At 36.3% G+C, this 21,499-nt stretch overlaps 2 protein-coding genes across 4 annotated transcripts; one reads left to right on the top strand and one right to left on the bottom strand.

Moving 5' to 3' along the window:
• Positions 1-325: 325 nt before the first annotated feature.
• Positions 326-3,283, bottom strand: LOC127836615 (synaptogenesis protein syg-2-like). Its single transcript, XM_052363284.1, has 7 exons — positions 3,067-3,283; positions 2,680-2,970; positions 2,162-2,446; positions 1,423-1,710; positions 1,028-1,342; positions 599-889; positions 326-475 (listed from the first exon to the last, which is right to left on the bottom strand). Exons 1-7 carry the CDS (start codon positions 3,266-3,268, stop codon positions 348-350), a joined length of 1,800 nt encoding a protein of 599 aa, XP_052219244.1. The 5' UTR covers positions 3,269-3,283; the 3' UTR covers positions 326-347.
• A 7,903-nt stretch (positions 3,284-11,186) lies between these two features.
• LOC127836616 (uncharacterized) lies at positions 11,187-20,517 on the top strand. Of its 3 annotated transcripts, XM_052363285.1 has the most exons (8): positions 11,380-11,510; positions 12,520-12,809; positions 13,028-13,239; positions 13,506-13,685; positions 14,152-14,427; positions 14,625-14,795; positions 18,453-18,649; positions 18,813-20,517. In XM_052363285.1, the coding sequence occupies exons 2-7, from the start codon at positions 12,527-12,529 to the stop codon at positions 18,498-18,500; spliced, it is 1,170 nt and encodes a 389-aa protein (XP_052219245.1). In that variant the 5' UTR covers positions 11,380-11,510; positions 12,520-12,526; the 3' UTR covers positions 18,501-18,649; positions 18,813-20,517. The 3 variants fall into 3 exon arrangements, with proteins under 3 accessions (XP_052219246.1, XP_052219245.1, XP_052219248.1); XM_052363286.1 differs by lacking the exon at positions 12,520-12,809 and having other exon boundaries at positions 11,187-11,510; XM_052363288.1 differs by lacking the exons at positions 11,380-11,510; positions 14,625-14,795 and having other exon boundaries at positions 11,782-12,809.
• Positions 20,518-21,499: the final 982 nt, after the last annotated feature.

The following is a 21,499-nucleotide window of genomic DNA, read 5'->3' as shown; positions in this document are numbered from 1 at the left end:
GATATAAAATTCATGAATTGAGACTAGATAATACGTTTGGACCGCACATGTTTATTTGTTGAAAAAAGTAATAATGCGGTTTCCCTAAGCATAACATTACTATATTACCTTCTCGTTCGTATTTTTTTCAAATCAGATTTTTGCATTTCTAAAACACAAAAAAGTGGTGTTCATTGCAAAGGGATATACACAATTAAAATATAAAAATAATAGCAAAAGACATAAGACGGCACACCATAGTCCAATGCATTCACACAAACATATTTATATTAATGTATTATGGTATGTTTATAAGAAGCTTATTTGAATGTTATTAATGTATGCTTAATATATACATTTACCTGATCTTAGAGCAATTTACCTCGTTTCCTGTGTCTCCATATAACAACTAGAACGGCGACGATTATGACCACTCCTGCAGCACCACCTATCGAGCCCCAAATAGCAGATGAAGTCGATCCCTTATCAACTATAACTGTACATATATATATATTATTAACGTTTGTAAATATACATCGAATATAATGGTGATATTGAAACTGTCGATATCCAGACACAAGTTTCGATACATATACATTATATAAGAAGTTTTCAATACCTGCATCAAACAGTGTAGTTATGTTTATTTCTTGTGTCCAATCCGAGTGTCCTATTGTGTTCAGTGCCATCATTTCAATTTGGTATGTCGTTCCAGACTTTAACCCATCGATTGTCCAAATATAGTGAGAAATGTTTATGGGAATAAACATCCAGCTTCCATCGGTTAATGCTTTGTACCTGATAGTAAATGTTTGACTGTTTCCGCCATTGAAACCAGGGATCCATTCGATAATCAGTTCCGTTTGTCCTGTTCTGCTTACTTGTATTTCTTTCGGAACTTCCGGTTTTGCTATGACATACGGTAAATGTAATAAATTAATATGATATTTGAAATGTATGCATTATGTAACACGATGTTAAACACATATTTAATGTAGTTATTTTGAGATAAATGTGAACTTATAATTGAGGAGTTACGGGTACATACATTGCGCTTTTAAAGTAAACACTTCCACTGTTGAACCCCATTTGTTAGAAACGTTCACCATGTAGTCGGTATAATCTTTAAGTTGCACATGGAATATCTTCAGCTGTGTCTGCATGCTATCATCAGTGATAGCGACCACAAAGTTGGTGTCATCGGATAACAACCTCCAACTATCAGCATTCCGCTTGTACCAAACGATATCTTGTAAAGTCGGCTTAGGATAGGCAATTATTGTGAATGTGAACAACACAGTGTCGTTAGGCGCTCTGTACAATGTTGTAACCGGGGGAGAAAACGGCGATGTTCTAGGTGAGCCTGTTAAAACAGTCTGTGCTAATTTATATTCTTTACCACTGATTGAAAAACAAATATTTATATTGAAATAATATACTTACAGTAAACGAAAAGTGCCAGCAACTGTCTCCCTTCGTTATAATGATTTTTTGCCGAACATGTATAGTTTCCAATATCATATTCACAGTTTGCTTGTTGAATGTGATATATAGCTTCGTTTCCTTTTATTTCAACTAAGATACTTTCATTCCCACGGGTAGTATTCATTACACGAACCACAGGCTCGGGGTCACCATCTGCATCACATACCAGATCTACTGTCTCACCCTGGTTAACAACGATGCTATTGTTTGATTGATTTGCTTTGAATACCCGTACATATGCTCCGTCTGGAAAAAAATGTGTTTTAAATTTACTTTTAATACCAAGAAATAAGTAGGCAAAGTGCAGATATACAAAAAGTGGATATTGTATGATTAACAACAATTTAGATAAATATTTCAGCAATTATGACATATATAATTGTATTTTGCACAATATCGAGTACGTGTTCGATTCAAAAGTAACAACACGTGTGACAAACACTATAAGTTACAAACAAGCTAAATACGAGTTTTATTCACCAATGTCATCGTGTTTTGTCAATATATGCATTATACACATCATGCAATGTTTCTCAAATTTTTCTTCAAACGACGGAAAAATTATACAAATATACTGAACCTTTTTTCGCTTGATTTGATAACCCATACTATTGTACATAAAGTCAGCATTACTATATTGCTATATTTATTCTTAAATGATTGAACACCTGTGTACTAAATAATTATTTTATCTTACATTCAACATTTATATAGACTGTCGACTGACTTATTCCGTATAGCACTTCATTAGTTATTGGTTGCATACTGTTCGAAGCATTACATTGGTATTCCCCTTCATCTGTCAATCTAATGCTTTTTATTGTAAGTGTTTGCCCAGTACTCATCACTTTGCCATTGTCCTTCCTTATCCATGAAAAGTTGGAGGCTGGTGGATTACCAACATCGGTCAAATTGCACAAAACTGTGAGAGAAGTGTTGAGTAGCACGGTTTGGTTCTGTAGACGTTGTACATCAGGCGAGTCTGTAAAATCAAATAAGCCTATTATTGTGTACTTTATTAAAGTACGCGATCTTATTTTGACAAAATATGCTGATGATCGTTATTAGATTATTCATATTATGTAGTGCATACATTGGCTTGACGAAAGTTAATGTTTTTTAAACAACTGTTAAAAATATAGAATAACAGTTGATGCTCAATATATAAGCAGAGATGTTCAGCAATTGTCAATATTAATTACTAAATGTACTTACATAACACTTCCATTAAAACGGTTACATGTGCATTCCCGACAACAATCTGCCCCATACTATCTACCATGGTGTTATCCGCTTTACAAGTTACATTTCTGTTCATGTCAGTTCTCACATTTCTTATGCTCAGAACCTCCCTTTCTCCAGTAAAAGGACCAAACCAAGAATATCGAGAAGCTGGATTACTGCTGGCTGAACATAATATTGTGAACGAAGATCCTTCAATGACTTTAAATTCATTCTCGATTGGTGTGACGTTGTTGTATCTGACTGCTATGGTCGCAGGGCCATCTTAAAAAATATAAAGCATATGTCTTTGATGCTTGCATATTTTATGAACCAAAGTATACGAGCCTTGTCAAAACTAACATGCGCACTTATACTTACAGAGTATATCAAGGTTTGCGAAAGAATAGTTGCTGCCAATAACTTTTCCTTTGAATGATGTTTCCATAACATTCGTTGCCTTGCATTTGTGTATTTTGTTCGTTATTCGTGTCACATTCACTATCGTTAGAATTCTCTCTTCGTGTCCTGCATCCCATGTGTATGTCGAGTTCGGAAAACTGTTAACGGAGCACATCAACATGATGGTACTTCCTTCAAAGACTTTAATTGGATCATGTGACGTATTCCAATGTGCAGTAGAGTTCGTAAGAATTGTATACGTGATTGTAGGGATACTAGGACCATCTACAGACAGAAAATTATACATTAATGATTCATCAAATATAAACATTAGTATAAAATTAGCAATAAATGTGTGCATATGTGTTCTTACATAATACTCTCGCGGATACGTTTCTTGTTATATTAGACGTTGATATTACTCCATCAAATTCGGTCATAGTGTTTGTAGCTTGGCAAGTCCATACAGCATCATGTTGCACACTTGTGACGGTTAGTGTTGCTGAAACGTTCAGTTGTCCATGCCAGAATACCGTTGCCGGGGGATTGGCGTCGCTAGTACAGACAATGTTGACGTTGTCACCTCTCTGTACTGTTAAATTGTTTTCAATGATTTCTACATTATTGTCTTTGCTTGATAAGATCGTTATGACTGGTGTGTCTGTAATTGTAGATTACATTCTGTTTTATGTCATTTATGAAACAAAAACAACTACATCCAAGTATAAGTAACTGTCTAAATTTAGTATTTGTTATAGTATTATTTACTTTATTGCAACCTGGCGACATTTAAAATGCATATCTGAATAGAGATATTTTCTTAATGTGGTGCCGAATTATTTTTTAGTATATACATGTCTCTTATCTAACTTACATAGTACATTAATGTTTAATGCACTTATCTCCTTTGTAGCCTGTGCAGTAATGATGCCATCTAATGTTCGCATAAGGTTATGTGCCATGCATGACACGCTGCCGTTATGGCGAGTGAATGCTATATGCAGAAGTACCCCGGTCGACTGTCCAGCTGGATAAAACCACTGATAAGATGGAGGCGGATATCCAGAGGAGGAACAATTCAAATGCACCGGTCTGCCTTCCCGTATTGAGAACGCTGATACACTTACATTGTTGATATTCACTATAGGCTTAGAAACTGGAACTGTAAACGACATCTACACATTGAGTTTAAAAATATGTTCAATGAAAATTGATCCGACACTCGTTTTCTGGAAAGCGTAACGCAATATTAAAACAATTTGCAATAAACATACTTTTGCATACTACATAGAGTCAAAAAATCCTAAAAATGCAGAACAGACAATTAAATCAAACACCAATAAATTACTTACACTGTATTTTAATGCCTATGTTGGCTGTTAAAGTCTTATAGATGGATGTATACTCATACTTTGCAATGCAGGATATATTTCCAACACTGTAACTGTTGACGTTAGAAGTATATTGCAAATCACTTCTTGCGACGTCGTCCTTGATGGAATTGGAAGCAAGGTATGTTATGTTTCTGTTGTCATTGAACCATTGAATACTAGTAGCAGGCCGGCTTAACGAAGTGATGCATGTGAAGGTAGATACAACATTGAAAACAGGATACGCAATGGACGTCTCTGGTAGAATGGTCAAGGAAGTAAGAGGAACTGGAAATTGAAAGATAAATTATAATTATTATCTAGTTATTTATGTTAACATAATCTAAAATGACAACCGAACAATATTACTTTTACGTTTTGATATGTATGCATTGAAAAAATCCCGCTTTGATTTGATTGTTGGCACGCATATAGGTCAAGGATAAACTTTTGCAAAATCGAAAATGAAAACATTTGTGACAGTTATCTTTTCAGACCATATAATTATAAAAATTGCTGTTCTGAAACTTAAGAGCTCATACACATTGCCCGCAAAACTTATACCATGGAAACAATACATCATGCAATGTATCAATATGATCCACGACGATACGACGAGTGTAGTGGCAAAGCATCTCGGCGCTAGCTAGATTACTTTTAATGAAAACTTCAATTTATATGTGCCATACCATTGTTTATTAAACTATTCGTTTGCATGTGTGACATGAAACCCTAAAAACATGTTTCTTCTGTTAAAAACTTGAAAATAAATAATCGACACATAAGTACAGATTTGCCACATAAATATGCATTCTATTATAATGGGCAATGGTAATTTTGCGCCGTTAAACTTTTAAAAACGCAATTTGATATTGAACTCACACCAAATAGCTTGGTTCTAATGACGGTATACAATATTGTTGAGGGACAATCTATAAATTCTGTAAACCACGTTGTATGCACAATAGCTGGTGAACATGTTTTCACGTAGATGTATAATAACATTTACATAACGTTATCTGGAAGTATAATAATTTGCCTTATAATGAGTTGGTTTCGTTTAGGCATCCTTAATATAATGACTTTCGTCTAAATTTTTGAAAACTTATCAGATTTTGTTTTCTATCAGTACGCATTTTGTCACGACTCAGGAATAGAGACGAATATGTTTTCGTCCGTCCGTTACAGTATACATTACAATTTGAAATGAATATCATTACAATTTACATTAATAACCTACAATGTGTCAGATTTTCTGTGCGTGTACTGATCCGTTTGACACGGTAGCACATGGTCATGTTAAACCGATATAACACATACATTATTGCCTTATTTAATCAAACGACATTCACAATTTCTTAGATGTCAAACCGTAGTCACAAAGTATGCTTTGTATATGTTCATATTTACGGTGTTTGGTATGCATGTAGTCGAATTTTGCATACGATATTAAGAAACTAAATTGCCGAGGCCATCATTGTTAGAAGCCTGATGAATACACGACATAACACATGACTCTAAAGGCTCAAATTCGCGAGACGGCGGGTTTATCGTCGGCTGAAATGCGGGAATTTGGCAATGGCTATTATCCGCATAAGGTATCAATATCGTCCATTTTTGTTAATGCTAGGCTCTATATCATTAACAAAGAAACTTAAAGCATATGAAGTATTGTATTGTTCAGTGAAATTATAGTAGATATCAACATGAGATTTTATTTGTTGAAATGTTCCACAAACGCAACGAATCTAGATAAAAAACTGTGTAATGATATTTTTGCAGTTAACATTGTACTGGACATGTTATTTGCATTTTTTTTCTTGATCAGTACTTTCCCTTAACCATTGTTCTTTATAATAGCCCGCACATGTTTATAACTTGTATACCCAATTACACATTATTTTAAGTTTGACACATAATTATTTAGATTACTATAATTCATAGTGCGTAAATTTAGGTATATACATTTCAACAACTTCTCGTCTAAGAACAAACTAAAGTATTAGTCATTATATATGGAAAGCTCTCCGTTTGTTTACATATAGATAAAAAACTTTCATGCAATATTTAAATAGTGATAATGGTGTACCAACGTGTGTTCATTGATTCAGTGTAGTGCGCGTTTGTGTGTGTTCTATTTTCCGACAATTTATCAATAAATGCCAACCATTTTTAATCAGCTAGTGCACCACTAGGTGTACTGAGTGAAACATCATATGCTAGAAACTGACAACTGATCTAATTGCATCAATGGTAGGGGAAGAATGGCTGTACAGATAATTCCATGACCAATCACCACACAAGTTAGGACAAGGGCCGTAATTGAGCTCATTATCATCGGAATTGTAGTCCAGCGTTATACCAGTGGAGCTGGCAGACCTAAATAATTTACATACTACACCATTTACAGCATCATGCACATTGGTCTTGGCGCTTGCATGAAGATTGGTTTCTGCTTGCGGCAAACAGGCTTAAATGGTTATAACATTCGTCACTGTATGTAAAATTATGCAATCTTTAATATTTAATAAACCAAAGTGATAAGACTACGCACGTCTATGGATAGAAACAGTCTATAGAGAAGCTCCAAGAATAAACGCAACATTAAATGTAGAAATGTGATAAGGTCAATACAACGAATGCTAATGACGATACTAATATTACTTAAGCAACTTCATATTGAACTTTAAACTCGAATTACGCCGCACCACTCATCGTTTTTTTTTTAAATTGTTTTTAATATGCACATTTTATGCCAACGGATGAAAAGAACAATGAAGAAATCAGAAGAAAACTTATTCCATTGAATCTGTGTAAGAATTCGATTTATCATAAATAATTTCAAAGTATTTTAGTTCTGATATTTATTTTTATACATTTGATTTGAATAAATCCTGTGTGTTGTGTGTTTTCATTGTTGAAAAACACTTTGATGTGATCGAGATAGATTTGAAATATTTGACACAAATGTTAGGATGATGCTATCTTTATTATATTAGACTCTTTGTGTTTCTTTAAAAGATAAACGTTTTGGTTTGAATCAAAACTTTGCCGTAAGAAAAAATACTGACGCAGTGATAAAACCATGTGATTTAATGCATAAATTTCAAAACATACCATAAACATGTCGTCTATATAGCCCCATACAGACCAAACAATATACCGTCACAACAATCAAAGTAGACTCATTTTACCCAGTTTTCACAAGACATCATTTTTCATGTGAACATCATTGCAAAAAAACTATAATATAAACTGACTTTACTATTCGTACTTTTGCAATTTTAATGTCCTTTTTGTCACCTTTTTTAAAAATATAATTCACTTTATATCATATACAATACTTATTAATGGACCCGTCCATTGGGATAGACGAATGTATATACTTAATATAATAATATTTTTTAAACTTTAAAATAAATAGAACAATATTCATTACAAGCGTGAATGATGATAAGAATAACATAACAATAAAGTGATTACTTACACATAATTTTGATTGTAAAGACGTTGCTTTCACGATGCACACTTCCATATATAGCTTTACAGAGCCAGCTTTGACCGTCGTGTGATGCATACACCGACTTTATAGAACATGAATAGACCTGTGATGAAGAGCAGTAACACGCCATCGCATCGCTGTCAGTTTTACAATATGTTCCACTCACCCATTTTTGAGCAATCACCTTTTCCTCTTTTTGCCTTCCTTTCTCTATTTTGAACCAGGTAACAACTAACGGTGGGGATGTTGTTGAGCATGTCAATGTGATGCTGTTGCCGATGAATACATCATGTACATCAGGAGTCAATGTCGTTGATGCTGTGTACCCTTTATTGAATAGAAATTGTTGTCTCTATATTATATAGTTCTTAAACATGACATAATGTGTGCATTTTTAAATCAAATGTCGTTTCTCTCGAAAGACATTTACACTGTGGAGCGCATAATCTATAAATTACTTTAAGAAACGATTGTGAATTAGAACATACCTTTAAACACATAGATGACAATTGTAAAAAATGTGCAGTTAACTACGAAGCAACCCATATCGCATCGGTTTAAGTTGAAAAACAATCCTCCATGCAAACGGGCTATTGTCGTTAAATGCTAGCCGGAAGAAAAACGGAATCATATTTTTAATGATTTCCTTATTCACACCCAGATCACAAAATGCGACACATATATGGTCTTTTAAAGGCATACAGTATCATGTTTGGATATGTTGAATTATGAGTGTATGAATACGAGTTAATGTACCCTCGTTTATTACCCGTTAACTTTTCCGAAGTCCCAATAGCCATATAGTAAACATTAATTATGACAAAAACAAGTTATAAATCTTGGTATGCGCCCAAAACAGGCATAAGACGGACACAACGGTTCACATAATCGAAACCGGTGCGATTTGTATCAGCAAAATACATATAGAAGTAAACATGAGGAGCATAAGATATTTTCTGAAAAATAAGTTCTACTTCACAATGAACCTGATGGATGCTAGTGATTATCATGCAGTCGTTTATCTTATACCAAGTGGCATCAAAATATCCAGGTATATTCGTTTCGTTTTTGAGGCAACGACAAATCCCGATTTGTGGAAGGAATTGCTGAGAGATGGATGGTCGAATGTAATGTTAGATACTTCTACTCTCCTTAATAATCGGAGTCCGGTTTTCCTTTAAGTGAGTTATCGTTTGCCAAATTAATTGCAACAGGAAACGGTTTCGCTTATTTAAGACAATTTTATCATTGTGAATGCTTTTCTGTGTCAAATTTTACATATTCTTTGTTTGATGGCAAAATACAAATTGTCTTCAAAATGTTCACTCGTAAATAAAAATATGTTAGAGTTCGGCTTGGGTGGTGATACACTGTTATTAGTCTAAAACAACTTAATTTCCAAATAGTAGACATACATAATACAACAAAATAAATATATATTGATAGTGAATATAAAATCACTCCGAAGCAAATATATAACCCCCCTCCGGCAAATTGCTTACAAACCTATTAAAATAATTAAAAGAAAGCATTAAAGCGAAGCGTTATATGGGCACCATTTAACATATCTATATGTTGACACACGAAAAAAAACTAGGCGTCATATCACTGTATAAAATAAACCAAATATGCGCATGCTAATTTAAATATTTGAAAACGAAAACTGAAAGTATTATATCGTTAATTTTCGAATTCATTTAATGTTCGAATAAAATGCAGCTAAACATCCAACCTTTTTATAAGAAAACGCTGTATTTATGTAACATGTGCAGAAATAACATCATTAAAATGTTGATTATTTGAGACCAGATTTTAATTGGTTGCGTTAGCGGCCGACTAAATTTACAGAGCATATTTTACAAATCAGTATGTGCTTAGAAGCCTTAGCAACGCAGAGAACTGCAACTCACTATGCTAGGAACAATTACCGCTGTCTGTCTGCACTGCAAACGACGAATACTTAGGAGCATCTGCTCTACTTCTGCATTGAGTGTATTTACCAGCTTGTAAGACGACATTGGCCAGTCTAGTGTTTATCATTGAAATCTGTACATATTGGCTGCTTTCAGGGAAAACGGGGCAAAATGCATGTCAAATAAGATAACCCTGTGCACACTGATTAGCCTGTACAATGCGCACATGCTAATCAAGGACGAAAACAGCGAACAACTTCAGTGACTTCAGCGCTTTGATTATTTTCTTCAAGGTATTGCGGTGCTCGATCCTGTGTTTCTTAAGTGGCGTAACGACTGCGTCTCTGGAAATCCCTTGGAGGTTATCGGCATTATTGTATACGTACGGTTGTGTAAAATGGAATCATTAACAACAATGCCATTATATAACAGTAATTGTTGTTCTTTATTTAAATAAAAATATAACATATAAAAAATACACACAATCATACATACAATAATACGCCCTCAAAAACGTAGGATTATAAAGCATTCCATATAGACCACTGCACGTCAGTGCGGCACCCTAGGAGAACGTACCAAATACGGTACGGATGCAAAAACGCCACAGGAGGTCTCTCAATTACTAGGTATTCTAAGCCAAAAACGATAGGACAGTAAACTAATAGTATCTATATATGTTCTTGCTTCTTCAATTTGGTGTATGTAGTATATTAATTATGCAAAAACCTACCAATAAGTCATATATTTGAAAAATGGTAACCCTCTGTATATTGTATTTACTGATTGAATTATCCCAAATTATATTTGGCCTACGAAGTTGCTATGAACACATGCATTGCCTCTATTACAGTATTACAGTGAATACGGAGTGAAACATTGTAGGGTATATATATGCCGTTCAAATTAATTAAATCGATGTATATATATATATATATATATATATATATATATATATATATATATATATATATATATATATATATATATATATATATATATATATATATATATATATATATACCGACAATACTCCTTTAACGATGATAGCACTCAGAGCTTTGATTTTTGTTTACGTATCGCCATCTCAACAGCAATGCGTTTGTGCTTGACACGCATAGTTAACATTAACAATGGCGTCTTCGGTTTTGTATGGAGTATTAATCACTGTAATGGAAACAACCATCATATCAGGCAAGATATTTTTGATTCATGTATTTAAGTATAAGTTGAATATGTGTTTTAATGTTAACACATGAACACAATAACATTTAATTTGGGCGAATTACGACATCACAATACTAATTTTCATTTCAGGAACAGAAATATGTGTTTTTGCATATGAACAAACTGTTCCGTTGGAGTTTAATTTCGGATGGAAAAATAATGAAGCAAGACACGTATATTGTTTTCATGGATCCAACGAAATAGGAGAGTGTTATGGTTTTTTTTCTGTATATGAATGTTTTCTAAATGAAAATTGCACCGATGTGTACACTATGTCGACGAATGCAGATTTAACTGTTGTAACAGTTACCATATTAACAGTCAATAGCGCAACGTCGGGACACTACAGTTGTTCGCAGAATTTTACCAACACTTATGTTACGACAAGAGATATATGTGTTAAAGAAGCAGGTAAACATTTGTGTTGCTTTTATGGTGGACAGTATGTATTTAACATATTGATCTTGTTTGTTTGATATTGGAACAGTGTATTGGTACTGGAACGCTTGTTAAGCATACGATCTGACTACCCTCCTTATAATGTTCATCGTTGTTTATTTATAAAGGATACGATTTTAAAAAACTATTAAGCAACACTGTATACCAACAAGAGCTCACACAATAAAAAACGATTGTTTTTTTGGTTTGGTCGGATATAATTGTACAGAAATTTACGTACTGGTCAGCGAGTATTTGTCGGACAGCAGTAATTATCGGACGTTCTATTTATTTCGCGTATTTTAACCCTTTAGCACAATTTTCTACGTCACATCCTTACGCGCGATTGTTTTCTCAATGTTGACACCAGAAATTCGTTGAAAAGCAAGTATTGTAGTTAAATAACTGTAATGTTTACAAATTTTGTCGCAATGAAATGTGACCTCCGCGCGGGGGATATAAATAGTGCGCGCATGCGCAAAATAATTCACTCAATAAGGCCCGACCTGTGTTCTTGACATTTTCGGTCGTCTGCTACAATACACCAAACCTCCATTGTTTTTTCTTAAAACCTCATATTTAACACGAAACTGATGTAGTCAACAGCAACAAACTATTTCAATTATTGATTTGTTTACATTAAAAACTCGACACACTTTTTTATAAACAGATATCGGATTTGCTTGCAAAATGTTTATAGTTAACGCTTTGATTAAAGGGAAACAAATCTTTTTGACGACTATATACATTCACTGCTGGGATTTTCGCCCTTGATGAGTTTGTAATAGCTGTGTTTCGTAATATTGAATAGTCTAATCTATGTTAATGTTTGCATAGTTATTTTACGAATAAACCCCACATTTGATACACAAATATTAGTTTAGGAATGCTAGCATTAATTAAACGACTTAAAAATGATAATGGTATATTTTAGTGTCTGTTTTACAATTAGACTGTAATGCAAACATGGATTGGATTGCAGAAAACAAATGCAATCAAGGGAAAAGACACAGATGCAGCGTGCCGTCTCTGCTGTTAGGCAGCACAAAATGAAAATTAGGGTCGCTGCACGGGATTTCAATGTTCCACGTAGTACATTATCAGATCATGTACATGGGCGTGTTGGCGAGACACGCACAGGTCCAGTGAGCCTATTAAACGATGAGGAAGAGGGGGCACTTGTGAGTTATCTATTATACATGGCGGATCATGGTTTCCCTATGACACGAAACAGAACCCGTGTTTATATTCGGGAAATCATTAAGCAAGGAGGTTGGTTCGATCATTTATGTTTACAATTTATAAGTCTGTAATCTTATTACGAATATTGTTCATGTAATTGAAATGTTTTACCTTTGACTGTTTCATTTACCCCGGACACGTATATTCCTTTATAATTATACGTCTTCATAACACGGTCCCGCCCCTACATCACAGTTATTGTTGTATTATATGATATTATTTAGATTTACTTTCGAACTTATTTACAGGTAGGACATATCCGTATAAGGTGTCAGAGAATGGGCCGTCAGACGAATGGTTCCGAAAATTGTTTGCGCGCCACCCGGAACTTCAGGAACGGACGCCCGAGAGTTTGGATCCGGCACGTTTCTCAATGTCGAGGGAGGATGTCATATACCCATTCTTTGACTTTCTGGACAAAACCCTCACACAGTATGGTGTAAAAGATAAACCGTCACAAGTAAGTTGTTTTATATCGTAAACGGGTCTATATCAACTGACATCAATATGGAATACTTATATGAATTTAGTGAAAATATAAGTTAGTTTTTTTAAGGTTTTATTTTCGTAATAAGTCTTGTTAATGTCATTTATAAAATTATTTTACTTTAAGAAACATCGGAATTTAATAAAAACGAAGACAAACCTATTTACTTACTGATAAAATAATAAGGGCATTCCAATCGTAAATTTCATTGCTTACGCACTTACTTATACGTAATTAAGATATTCAACTGTGACGAGACCGGTTGGTCGGGAAAAGAAAAAGGCAAAGAGAAAGTTATTACTGGAAAAAGGGAGCACACCATCAGCCGGAAAGTTATTGGCGGTGGAGGAAACCATATAACCGCGCACCTTTGCGTTTGTGCAGATGGGCGGTTTCTCCCTACAATGATTATTTTCAAGGTAATTGTATTCTGTATAAATGCAGTGAATTGTTTAAGCACTTAAATATTATTCAAGCTTAAACGCTTACAGATTATGAAATTGTAATATAATATTTAAGCCTTGTTCTGAGAAAACTGGTCTTAACGCATGTGCGTAAAGTGTCATCCCAGATAAGCATGTGCAGTCCGCCTAAATTTTATTTTCGGTAAGGAGGGACTTCCTTGAAACTAAAAATACCATACAAGCGGAAAGTTTCGTCCCTGATTAGCCTCTGCGGACTGCACAGGCTAATCTGGGACGACACTTTACGCACATGCATTAAGCTCAATTTTCTCAGAACACGACTCATTTAAACTCGAATGGAAAAAATATGATAATATATCAACCATGTATTTTTGTTTATAGTTTTGTATGTAATATACATGCTTTAATGTCATGCCCAAGGTACTTGGTGATACATGTTTAAATTTGAACAATCATACAGGGTTCATTGCCACACACGCGTTTTACCGACGGCGTGCCAGACACATGGCTCTATGGGAGCAGCTCGACGGGGTATATCGACCATGAGTTGTTTCAAACATGGTTCATGAAAGGACTTCTGCCCCACTGTGGACGAGCAAGGCCGGTTGTCTTGATCATGGACAATCATGACGCACACATTTCCCTACCAGTTATTCAGGCGGCCAGGGCGAACGATGTTGTGCTGATCGGGTTTCCAGGCCATACCACGCACATCTTGCAGCCGTTGGATGTGAAGGTATCTCAAACTCAATAGCATCCTAGTCAAAAGCCTAAATCGTTGAATAATTTGTTAACAAGGCTTAACAATCAAACTAACATTTTACTCGTATGCATTTAGTCACATAAAAACACGTAAGGTAAATGAGGACTTACATAACAAGTGTTTTATTTGAATAAGCATTTTATTGATTGATTTTTAAAACACATTTTCAGATAATTGGCCCGTTAAAGACAAACATGGCATCACTTGCGTCTGATCTTGGAATTGTTGGCCCGTCCTTGACTATAGGGAAATCCAAATACCCTGTTTTACTGAAGTATGCGATGGACCGCATCACACCGTCTACCATCATAGGGGCTTTTGTCAAAGCTGGTTTCACGAAGGTATAATGGTGTACTTTGAGTTGATATGCAAAACACGACTGTTCAGGTTTGATCCTTCAATTCAACTGCCCGTCAACAACAATACAAATATATATGACGTAAAATAAAAATAATAATAACGCGCTAATTCGCGGCACCCGCCAATCAACGTTTCGTCTAAAATCTCATATAATATTCACGACATACTGGGGGCCGCAAAATGATAAAACAGAGTTTTCACCTAAGTATACGAATACGATAATCATATTAACAAAATGGTTAAATATTTAAAAACAGTCCATCACAACAATTTCATGATTGTCCATCAGTTTTTATTGGCACTTATCACTTCCGGTGGATAAATAAAGTTTCGCTATTGGCCTTATGGTATACAGTCCGTTACTGATTCGCGCTTTCGCCTCGCAAACATGCCCGTCCCTTTCGGCAACAACATCGACGACCACGGCAAGTTTCCATCGACATCTCGGGCCATCATCATGGATCTGCACCACGTCGCCGGTGTTGATCGTCTGCGTGTTGGAACCAGACATTCGGTGGTGCTCGCGGAGTGACGTCAGGTACTCAGTCTTCCAGCGTCTGTATAACTGTTGTATGAGTAGCTCACGTCGCCTTGCCATGCGGTTAAATGTAGCATAATCGGCTGCAGCGACAGTACTCCCGGCATCGAATGTGACGTCATCGTGTGGCAGCGTAGTAACTCGGCTACCATATAACAGCTGCGACGGCGTGATATGCGCGGGGTCGTTTAGATCTGTTGATGCATACGTCAATGGCCGATCGTTAAGTACAGCCTCGATTTCTGTGACGATTGTAAGAATCGACGTAAGCTCGTTCAATGCCGGTGGCGTTGATTTCTGGCAGTCGTTCAAGCTTGGTGAATCACGTGACTGACAGCAGCTACAATCGTAGACGATGCGTATGGGTGTCGTTGATGATTCTTTTTCCACTGGGTGATGAGGGATGTAGTGCACTTGTTCAGCTGACTCTTGACCAAGTGGTACCCGCTTGATGAAGTCACGTCTTTCCTGCTCTGCTATTAGGTCACCATGTGCCCGAGGCACTTCCGGTTCATTGTGCAACCCCTGAATAGCCCCAACAGTTCTCTTCAAGGCTATGTTGTGGTTTGTTGGTAGAGCAGGGTGGTCTTGCTTCCATGGTAGTTTGGCATGGTACATTCCGTTGTCGTACTCAATAGCTGTCGCTTGGTATTGCTGTAGGTACTCGACAGACTTCCGATCAGGTTCACAAGGTGAGATACCCATGTTCTCAAGACTCCAGAAGCGTTCTAATATGCTGTGTTCTGGGGCGCGCGATGCAAGTACGTTCAAGATGTGCTTATCAGCTGACGCATGAGACGTGGAGGGCATCGGACCGGACAGTAAATAACCAATCTTAGACTTGACGGCGGTCGGCCCGTTCCCTCGAACAACATGATCTTCGACAATATCCCAATAGTGGTCAGCTCCAACGAGTAATGAAATGTCAAATAACGTGTCACCTGTAACGGACTGAGCCAACTTCAATCCCCGCAGGTACGGAAGTTCCGCAGTCGATCTAAGATATCCGCATCTGATGGGAGCCGCAATAGTGGGGACGATGAGAACACTAACAGGTATCTTCTTTCTCTTCGAAACTATGTACACTGTCGTGCGTTCTAGTTGCTGTAAGCTTCTGTTATTACTTCCTCCGAATCCCGTCAGGCTAAGTGTTTCTATTCCATTACTCTCTAGTTGAAGATCGTCAGCAAGCTTTCTGGTGATAAAGGATCGCTGTGCGCCTTCGTCGACTAATATGGCGGCATCCGTTGTAGTGTGAGACGACGAAACAGGGGCAATGGCGGTCTTTAATATAACGTCTACGTTCGACCTCTTTGTAGACGAGAAGAAAACGGCGGCTTCCGGTTGCGGCGATTCAACTTCCGGTTTTCTTTGTAGCTCCTTACAGATAGAAGTGTGATGCTTCCGGTGGCAGTTTTGACAGCGTCCGTTTGACTTGTATTCTGTGATTCGGTGTTTACCCAAGCAGTTAAAACAAAGCTGTTTCTGTTTCACAACATTCATTCGGAAAGCAGTGTCAGGAAAGTTTTTACATTCACAACTTAAATGTTCTTGATCACAAAATGCACATCTTCTAGAATAACTTTGCGTATTCCTTTTGCCAAACTTGTTGCTAGGAGTGTATGAAGTCTTCTTACCATTTGCACTTGCATGAAACAATGCTGTTGAGTTGTAGTCGCTAACTTCCGGCAACGCATAGGAACTTCCGGTGCCGATCTCGGGAATGTTGATTTCCTTGTTAATCGCTCGTCGCAGATCTTGCAAAAACCAGTCATTATTCTCGTTTACGCGGGCGAGATTTTTACGTATATCCATCGGCAATTTTTCCAATACAACTGGCACCAATAGGCTACCGTACATATCTTGATGTTGTCCTAGCGACTCAAGACCCCGGATATACGTTTCCATGCGGTCGTAAAACCCTCTCAAACTCGCGACTGTGGAAGTTGGTGATGGCAATTTCATGGTTGCATGAACAATTTTGCAATGTTGACCATACCTTTCACGTAACAATTCGACTGCGCGCGTGTAATTTGCATTCGTGAGTGCAAATCCTTCAATAGTCATGGCGGCTGTACCCTCCAACTGTGCTTTCAAATAATTGAATTTCTGCACATCAGTCAAGTTGACATTGCAATGGATTGACGATTCGAATGAATCCCAGAACGATTGCCATTGTAATATATCACCGTCATATCGTGGAAGTGTTAATTTTGGCAATTTATGAGTACTAGATGTACTAATCTCGGGCGCTACCTGGCCGCTGTTGTTTGACGAATTGGTGTTCACCCTGCGTTGGTTGTTTGGTCTTAGTGGACCGGATGCCTGCTGACTACCGGAACCGGATGCACGCGATAATAAATCGGCGGCGTCTGTGATGCCAATGTTTGGCCGCTGTAGACGCTGCTTGTATCTTCGTAGTTTGACCTCTACGTTGAAGGTATACTCTTCTGCCTCGACCATCTCCTCTGGCACAGCGTCGGCGTCGGTGAGCGAGAGAATTTTATCATTGTGGACTAGCAGACATGACACTTTTTCTTCTAATTTCTCGATAAGCGTTTGAAACTGAATGTCATCGTCTTCATCGCTCGCTTCTTCTATTTTACTGACGAAACGGTCAATAATATTTTTCAAACCTAGCCGCTGCCTAGTAACTTCTCTATTGTCGTCGGCATTTTACTGTTTGTTCACGGCACCAATTTCACGAAGGTATAATGGTGTACTTTGAGTTGATATGCAAAACACGACTGTTCAGGTTCGATCCTTTAATTCAACTGCCCGTCAACAACAATACAAATATATATGACGAAAAAAAAAAAATAATAACGCGCTAATTCGCGGCAACCGCCAATCAACGTTACGTCTAAAATCTCATATAATATTCACGACAGCTGGTATCGTCCCACTAGACAGGGGAGCCATAGACGAGTCCCAGCTTATACCGGCGATGTTTCCCGCTGTGCAAAATATTAATGGTACAGTTTACCTGCAAGATGATTATCTAAAATAACGTATGCTTAAAAAAATGATACACACATTGCACACATCCTCATATTTATTTATTAGTTTTTCATATTATGAACATATGCGTTCTTTTTAGATGACAACTCGGCCCAGACATGTTAAGAATGTGGACGTTTCACGGTAAACCCTCTGGTCAAGGCCGGTCTAGTGCCTGAGTCACTTGCTGACATTTTAGTACCACCAGCGTCAAAACCTGCAGCTCAACGAAATAAAAGAAGAATAGTTACCGAGGGACGAGTAATAAGTGGTGACGAAATACTGAAGGAGTTAATGGTAAGGCGTAGGTATTTAATCACCATAATACAACACTATCCAACATTCAGAAGCAGTGCACATTTTGTATGTATCACTTTACATTAACACTTATTTCGTTATAACTGTCTCGTGTCATATCAAATCGTATTACATGCATTTTACAATGGTTTTCCTTCGATAGGAACGAGAGAAAGCTTCCGCCGAGAAAGACCGTCGAGATGCGCAGCGAGCTTTGGAAGCCGACGAAAGGAAAATGATGAAAGAGCAGGAAGAAATTGAAAAGATTAAGAGAAAAGAGGAACGTGTTGAAAAGCGATTGGCCAGGGAACAGGAACAGAAGAAAAAAGCGGACGAGAAAATGGATAGAGGGAAACTTGCTAACAAGAAGTTTACGTATGGAGTCTGTTGTATGAGAGGGAGGGTGTTGGATGAGAGCAAGGGCATTGTGTGGTTCGGGTGTGATGAGAAAGTGTGTGGCAAATGGTACCATTTTGAATGTTTGCATCGTAGCGAGCAAGAATACTTGCGAGAGAGTATGGAAGAGGGAGAAAGCTGGTATTGTAAGGCATGTAAGCCATGGCTGTATTGTGAAGCGTGAATGGCTGTGTCCCTTGTGTTTCTCGTGCACGAGATTCATGTAAGCTGCTTTTGACGTTTGTGATGTATTGATTATTATAAAACCTTATGTATTGAATGAAACACGTTTTTGGTATTAAATAATCATCATATTATAAATAATACCAATGCAATGAATTTATAGCCTTGTTTCTCTACCAATATGAAATTAGCTCACGTTTATTTATTAATGCGATGACCGTACAACATTTTTAAAGAGACATCAAAAACGGATATTCTTGTATGCACTGATATTGGATTCCAATTGTAACTCTATTAATACACACTGAAGAATACATTTTGCACCATTAAATTAATACATTCACGTGCTTCTATCGTTTAAGTTCAGAAAAATACCATTTTAAACATAATTTGTTGCGATTTACTCAAATCATATAAATGTCCGGAAAATACTCCTGTATAGTGTAAAATTACCTCCCTTTGATGACCCCATATGCGGGCCTCGTACATACGCATGCGCACATCAAAATCCGACTTTGCTTACATGCACTTGTACATGACGAACCCAAGATATATCGGTAAACTTTTCATGCCGTGTTTTGCATTATTAAGGAAGTAATCCACGAAAAACCGTGAATTTCGTCCGACAAATACTCGCTGACCAGTAAAATGACTTTTTCATGTCATGCCACTTAACAATTGCAATCGGCGTTTCAATGTATTTACTTTTACGTTGTGACATTAAACTATTACTGTGACCTTGTCAAACTAATATCGTACATTCATCAGTACATACAATATTTACTGAACTCGAAAGAAACGGTTTGTCCACCTGTATTTATTTATACCGCAGTGATTTTTAATGAACATTTATCAGTATATATAATATGCACTGAACTCGTTAGAAACGGTTCGTCCACCAATGTAATTATACTGCAGTGACACTACAATATCCATTACAACCCCATTGCTATGGTGACCGCCAAGCAACCGGTAGGTAACGTATTCGATCCCCAGTGAGAGAGCTCTCTTTAGATCTACCCCTTAGATACCAGGTACTGGTTCTAGGCCTAGGAAACAATCTCGAGAGCGTTTCAATAATCACGAGATGTTCAATGGAATCGAGCTAAAATACATAGGATGAAACTAAATAACACTACATTAATATGTACTTGAGTAAAATTATGTTAGCATGTATATATATTTTACAGTTTTTTGTTAGAAATAATAGTTTGTGATTCTTAATGCTAATGGAAACATTGCTTCACGCAAATTGTGTTAACCCTGTTGTTTGCTTACTGCATGTGCGATGTACACAATATTGTAAATATACATGATTTACTTCCATTATTTCTTGACTGTTTAAATTCGATTGTAAATGAATAGCGCGCTATTCAATCCCTTTATCCAAGGTATTGCGTTATTAGAATGCAAGGAACCATGGTATCGGAATTAAATGTATTAAGCCATATTTAATTATACTAATAATTATTAGTTTTACTTGGATAAATTGCATTGGGCTTTGCAAGAGTGTGATCATTATTTGCCTAAAAATACAAAGACGTTTGTAGATTATATTCATGCTAATAAATTGTTCTTTCAATCAACTAAATCACTCACTCACTCAATCACTCACACACTCACTAACTAATTACTAAAAACAAACAACTAACTAACAGACCAAATAGCACACAAACTAACAAAAAAACAAACTAACTGAATAAGTAAATACATAAATGAATATGTGAGTGATTAAGTGAGTGAGTGAGTTAGTGAATGAGTGAGTGAGTGAGATTGCGCAATGCATGAATACGTGAACTACAATTAAAGTAAATGAAATTCAAAAGTAAACATATACATATGCATATGAAATATGAAAACATAACTAATGAAAAGATTAATTACCAAATACATAAAAAAATAAATACATACATGTACATGTATATAAATACATAAAAAGATAAAGTAAAACATGAAACATAAGTAACTTATTAAGTAACTACCTAACTAACTTACTAACTAACTAACTTACTTACTAACTAACTAACTTACTTATTGAATGAATGGATGGATGAGTGAGTAAGTGAGTGAGTGAGTGAGTGAGTGAATGAGTGAGTGAGATAGTGAATGAAGAAATCAATTAATGAAAAAGTGAATGAATATTACAGTAAATAAATTAAAAAGTAAAATAAATACATATATACTTATATAAACATACTAATGAAATATGCAATTACACACATCTATAAATAAATAAATTCATAAATAAATACAACGAGGATATTTGTTTGA

Source organism: Dreissena polymorpha, chromosome 6 (assembly GCF_020536995.1).
Source record: "Dreissena polymorpha isolate Duluth1 chromosome 6, UMN_Dpol_1.0, whole genome shotgun sequence".
Taxonomy (NCBI): Eukaryota; Metazoa; Mollusca; class Bivalvia; order Myida; family Dreissenidae; genus Dreissena; species Dreissena polymorpha.
This window is presented reverse-complemented; position numbering and strand designations above follow the sequence as displayed.

Bases quoted from the DNA above. Each gene is read 5' to 3' on its own strand.
- LOC127836615 (XM_052363284.1), bottom strand. From the start codon at position 3,268: ATGTTGATGTGCTCCGTTAACAGTTTTCCGAACTCGACATACACATGG. The intron at 2,447-2,679 runs GTAAGTACATTT...TTGATTTTACAG, and splicing joins CGTTTTAATGGAAGTGTTAT to ACTCGCCTGATGTACAACGT. The intron at 1,343-1,422 runs GTAAGTATATTA...CTGTTTTAACAG, and splicing joins GCTGGCACTTTTCGTTTACT to GCTCACCTAGAACATCGCCG.
- LOC127836616 (XM_052363285.1), top strand. From the start codon at position 12,527: ATGCAATCAAGGGAAAAGACACAGATGCAGCGTGCCGTCTCTGCTGTT. The intron at 12,810-13,027 runs GTTGGTTCGATC...ACTTATTTACAG, and splicing joins GGAAATCATTAAGCAAGGAG to GTAGGACATATCCGTATAAG. The intron at 13,240-13,505 runs GTAAGTTGTTTT...TACGTAATTAAG, and splicing joins TAAAAGATAAACCGTCACAA to ATATTCAACTGTGACGAGAC.